This window comes from Pimephales promelas, chromosome 7 (genome assembly GCF_988280905.1).
Source record: "Pimephales promelas chromosome 7, fPimPro1.hap1.1, whole genome shotgun sequence".
Taxonomy (NCBI): domain Eukaryota; kingdom Metazoa; phylum Chordata; class Actinopteri; order Cypriniformes; family Leuciscidae; genus Pimephales; species Pimephales promelas.
In genome coordinates, this window is record NC_142775.1 from 40,270,353 (window position 1) to 40,275,352 (window position 5,000).

Sequence of the window (5,000 nt, forward strand, 5' to 3'; positions counted from 1 at the left end):
ATGTCCTAATGTCATGATTAGGACTTTTTATGTCATAATTAAGATTCACCAAAGCATGATTTTTTTTTTCTTCTGTTGATGTATAGCAGATCATACTGATGATCTAACCGAGTGTGTGTGAAACCCAGTGTTTGATTGTGTATTTAATTTCTCATTCTGTTGAAATATGAAAATAAACTTGACTTTATATAAGGATGTCATTCATCTGTGTGATTAACGCATTTCCACAATGCAAGAATGAGAAACGTGTGTGTGCTGTTTCCTCTCTCGCAGGACGAGGTTCTGACCGTGATCCGGAGAGTGGACGATAACTGGGCAGAGGGCATGCTGGGAGATAAGATTGGGATTTTTCCTATCCTATATGTTGAGGTAAGTGTATTAAAGCCTGTCCTGTAAAGGAGTTTTATAATGCCCTTTCACAAGATGTAAATAAGTCTCTCATGTCCCCAGAGAGTGTGTGTGTGTGTGTGTGTGTGTGTGTGTGTGTGTGTGTGAAGTTTGAGCTCAAAATATCCCACAGAAATTTTTTATACCATGTTAAAATCATCACTTTTCCATGGTGTAAGACAGAAACCAGATTTGTGTGTGTCCCTTTAAATGCAAATGAGCTGCTGCTCCCGACACAGGGGGCGGAGCTACAAGAGCTAGTGAGTGTGTTTTTCTTATCTGTCTTGATAATCTATAAATGGTATTCCCGGGGGCGGGGTTTATGCAAATTTTAGGGTTTGTGATGTCACTAATCTGGGAGGAAGCTTGTGTAGTTCTACCAGCCGTTTGTTGTAGTCCTTAAAAAACGATTTCTTTAAAACCAAATCTCTCCCTTTGCTCTTTGAGCGTTGTACCTTTGCAGATGTTGTTTATGCTCAAACAGCGACATTACACACTAACTAAAGTGAAATCATAATCAAACACTCCTTTAAATATGCATCATGAGAAAGGAAAGCTTGCGTGTGACGAGTGATGCATTATGGGTAATGCGTGTCGATTTTGAGCGTGATTAGAGATAGGATTTCAGATGTCCTGATGTCCTTCAGCAGATATATTCATGAATGCAACGCTTTGCTTTGATAAACACGTCGTCTGTGTGATGCACATGAGAAATGGGACAGGTCATAAGATCATGTGAACAATTTTGCAAAACTTTTTCCCAGGCAGGATCATGATTTATCGCGACTCTGAGCAGTGCAACCGTACAAATGTCCTTATTTAAAAATACAGTCTTAAAAAGAAAAAAGATTTCACTTTATTTCAGTGCATTATAGCAGCTTTGTTATTAAATACAGTATATGAAAGATGGATGAAATAAACAGTGCTTTATTTTTATTTCAGTTACTGTAGGTTGATTTAAACATAAGCATTCATGTTAGAAAATGAATAATCAGATGTAAAAAATAAACACTATGCTGTCATAATTGTATGAATTATGCTGGAGTTACTCAGTCGAGAGAGTCTCTTTTAGTCTGTTGTTGTTTGAATAACATTGAAAAAACTTGAGTTTTTACTGATATTAAAACATTTTAAATGTAGTTGACTGTATGAAGTTATTTCTGTGAAAGAAAATTAAATAAAGTCATGAAGACCAACCAAGATTAAAGTGGAACAAAAAGTGAAATGTTAACTTTTAACGTCCCCCTGTAGTCAATAACTGTATCCCTTAAAACGCAAAAGTACATATTTAAACGTTTTTTTACATTTTTATTTCGTCATGTCTTGAATGTAACTCGACACCCTTGCCTCATTTAGTGTATGCACGTCTATGAATATGCAAATGAGCCCCGCCTCCACTCACTCACTCAGCTCAGAGATCCACTGGTTGACGATCACACGTTGATCTGATTGGTTACAAGGTCGTTTGTGACGTCAGAAATATATTGTAATATGCATATATTGTTTTTATAATATATATTCATATATAGATTTAGTCATTTAAGAATTATTAATTATTATTTTATTTAATTCTCTTGATGTTCTTGACAGTTTTAGTGATGAAAGCGTGTGTATCTGCTGCAAACGCTACTGAGCACAGCGGGAGGAGAGATTACTCGATTCCCCTGTGTGGCGCTTTGGGTTTGAGAAAAGCGCAATATAAATGACATTTTTTATTATTATTATTATTATTAATTATTACTGTGGTGAAATCATAAAGAAGACGAGAGACTCTAACGGTCACAGCTTCATAAAACATACACACACACATGTTAAAACACACTTGATATAAATAGTTCTTGATAGCGCAGCTTTATTCCCTCAGATTGTGAGTTATTTCTGTACGGGTCTGACAGCGTGTCATTATTCTCTGCACACTCGCTGCGTTGTGATTTTCTTTTTGTCATCTTCGCGCATAATTACTCTGCATGATGAGCTCTATTATTAGCACAATTAGCCAACGACCTGAAGGCGTCTAAACTCCTCACGTCCCAGCGAGAGCTTGACCTACAGTACACAGTATATTAACCACATTCAGCGCTCGAGGTTTGAAAGTTCACGACTGCACTAACGAGCTCCTGTGCGCCGTGATCCTAATCAACTGTTTTGTGACCCGCTGGGATCCCAATGAACTGTCATGTGACCTGCCGGGATCCTAATGAACCATCACGTGACCCGTCGCGACCCTAATTAACCATTACGTGACCCGTCGCGACCCTAATGAACCGCCATGTGACCCACCGTGATCGTAATGAACCGTCACGTGACCCGCCGGGATCCAATGAACCGTCATGTGACCCGTCGTGACCCTAAAGTACCGTCACGTGACCCGTCGCGACACAAAAAGAACCGTCACGTGACCCGCCGGGATCCAATGAACCGTCACCTGACCCGTCGTGACCCTAAAGAACCGTCACGTGACCCGTCGCGACCTTAAAGAACGTGACCCGTCGCGACCTTAAAGAACCGTCATGTGACCCGCCGGGATCCAATGAACCGTCACGTGACCCGTCGTGACCCTAAAGAACCGTCACGTGATCTGCCGTGATCCTAATGAACCGTCACGTGACCCGCCGGGATCCAATGAACCGTCACGTGACCCGCCGGGATCCAATGAACCGTCACGTGACCCGTTGTGACCCTAAAGAACCGTCACGTGATCCGCCGTGATCCTAATGAACGTCACGTGACCCGCCGGGATCCAATGAACCGTCACGTGACCCGTTGTGACCCTAAAGAACCGTCACGTGACCCGCCGGGATCCAATGAATCGTCACACGACCCATCGCGATCCTAAAGAACCGTCACGTGATCCTAATGAATGTCACGTGACCTGCCGGGATCCAATGAACCGTCACGTGACCCGTCGTGACCCTAAAGAACCGTCAAGTGACCCGTTGCGACCTTAAAGAACGTGACCCGTCGCGACCTTAAAGAACCGTCATGTGACCCGCCGTGATCCTAATGAACTGTCACGTGACCCGCCGGGATCCAATGAACCGTCACGTGACCCGTCGTGACCCTAAAGAACCGTCACGTGATCTGCCGTGATCCTAATGAACCATCACGTGACCCGTTGTGACCCTAAAGAACCGTCACGTGATCCGCCGTGATCCTAATGAACGTCACGTGACCCGCCGGGATCCAATGAACCGTCACGTGACCCGTTGTGACCCTAAAGAACCGTCACGTGATCCGCCGTGATCCTAATGAACGTCACGTGACCCGCCGGGATCCAATGAATCGTCACACGACCCATCGCGATCCTAAAGAAACGTCACGTGATCCTAATGAATGTCACGTGACCTGCCGGGATCCAATGAACCGTCACGTGACCCGTCGTGACCCTAAAGAACCTTCAAGTGACCCGTCGCGACCTTAAAGAACCGTCACGTGATCCGCCGCGATCCTAATGAACGTCACGTGACCCGGGTCACGTGACGGTTCTTTAAGGTCGCGACGGGTCACTTGACGGTTCTTTAGGGTCACAACGGGTCACGTGACGGTTCATTGGATCCCGGCGGGTCACATGACCCGTTGTGACCCTAAAGAACCGTCAAGTGACCCGTCGCGACCTTAAAGAACCGTCACGTGACCCGTCGCGACCTTAAAGAACCGTCATGTGACCCGCCGTGATCCTAATGAACTGTCACATGACCCGCCGGGATCCAATGAACCGTCACGTGACCCGTCGTGACCCTAAAGAACCGTCACGTGATCCGCCGTGATCCTAATGAACCGTCACGTGACCCGCCGGGATCCAATGAACGTCACGTGACCCGCCGGGATCCAATGAACCGTCACGTGACCCGTTGTGACCCTAAAGAAACGTCAAGTGACCCGTCGCGACCTTAAAGAACCGTCACGTGATCCGCCGTGATCCTAATGAACGTCACGTGACCCGCCGGGATCCAATGAACCGTCACGTGACCCGTTGTGACCCTAAAGAAACGTCAAGTGACCCGTTGCGACCTTAAAGAACCGTCACGTGATCCGCCGTGATCCTAATGAACGTCACGTGACCCGCCGGGATCCAATGAATCGTCACACGACCCATCGCGATCCTAAAGAACCGTCACGTGATCCTAATGAATGTCACGTGACCTGCCGGGATCCAATGAACCGTCACGTGACCCGTCGTGACCCTAAAGAACCGTCAAGTGACCCGTCGCGACCTTAAAGAACCGTCACGTGATCCGCCGTGATCCTAATGAACGTCACGTGACCCGCCGGGATCCAATGAACCGTCACGTGACCCGTTGTGACTTTAAAGAACCGTCACGTGATCCGCCGTGATCCTAATGAACGTCACGTGACCCGCCGGGATCCAATGAACCGTCACGTGACCCGTTGTGACCTTAAAGAACCGTCACGTGATCCGCCGTGATCCTAATGAACGTCACGTGACCCGCCGGGATCCAATGAACCGTCACGTGACCCGTTGTGACCCTAAAGAAACGTCACGTGACCCGCCGGGATCCAATGAATCGTCACACGACCCATCGCGATCCTAAAGAACCGTCACTTGATCCTAATGAATGTCACGTGACCTGCCGGGATCCAATGAACCGTCA

At 46.4% G+C, this 5,000-nt stretch overlaps 1 protein-coding gene across 1 annotated transcript in view; it reads left to right on the plus strand.

Annotated features, from left to right (window-relative positions):
• sh3rf3 (SH3 domain containing ring finger 3) overlaps positions 1 to 5,000 on the plus strand; it is a 107,580-nt gene that overhangs the window by 71,579 nt on the left and 31,001 nt on the right. Inside the window, 1 exon segment of the mRNA XM_039669998.2 lies at positions 274 to 369. Coding sequence (XP_039525932.2) covers positions 274 to 369 — 96 coding nt within the window.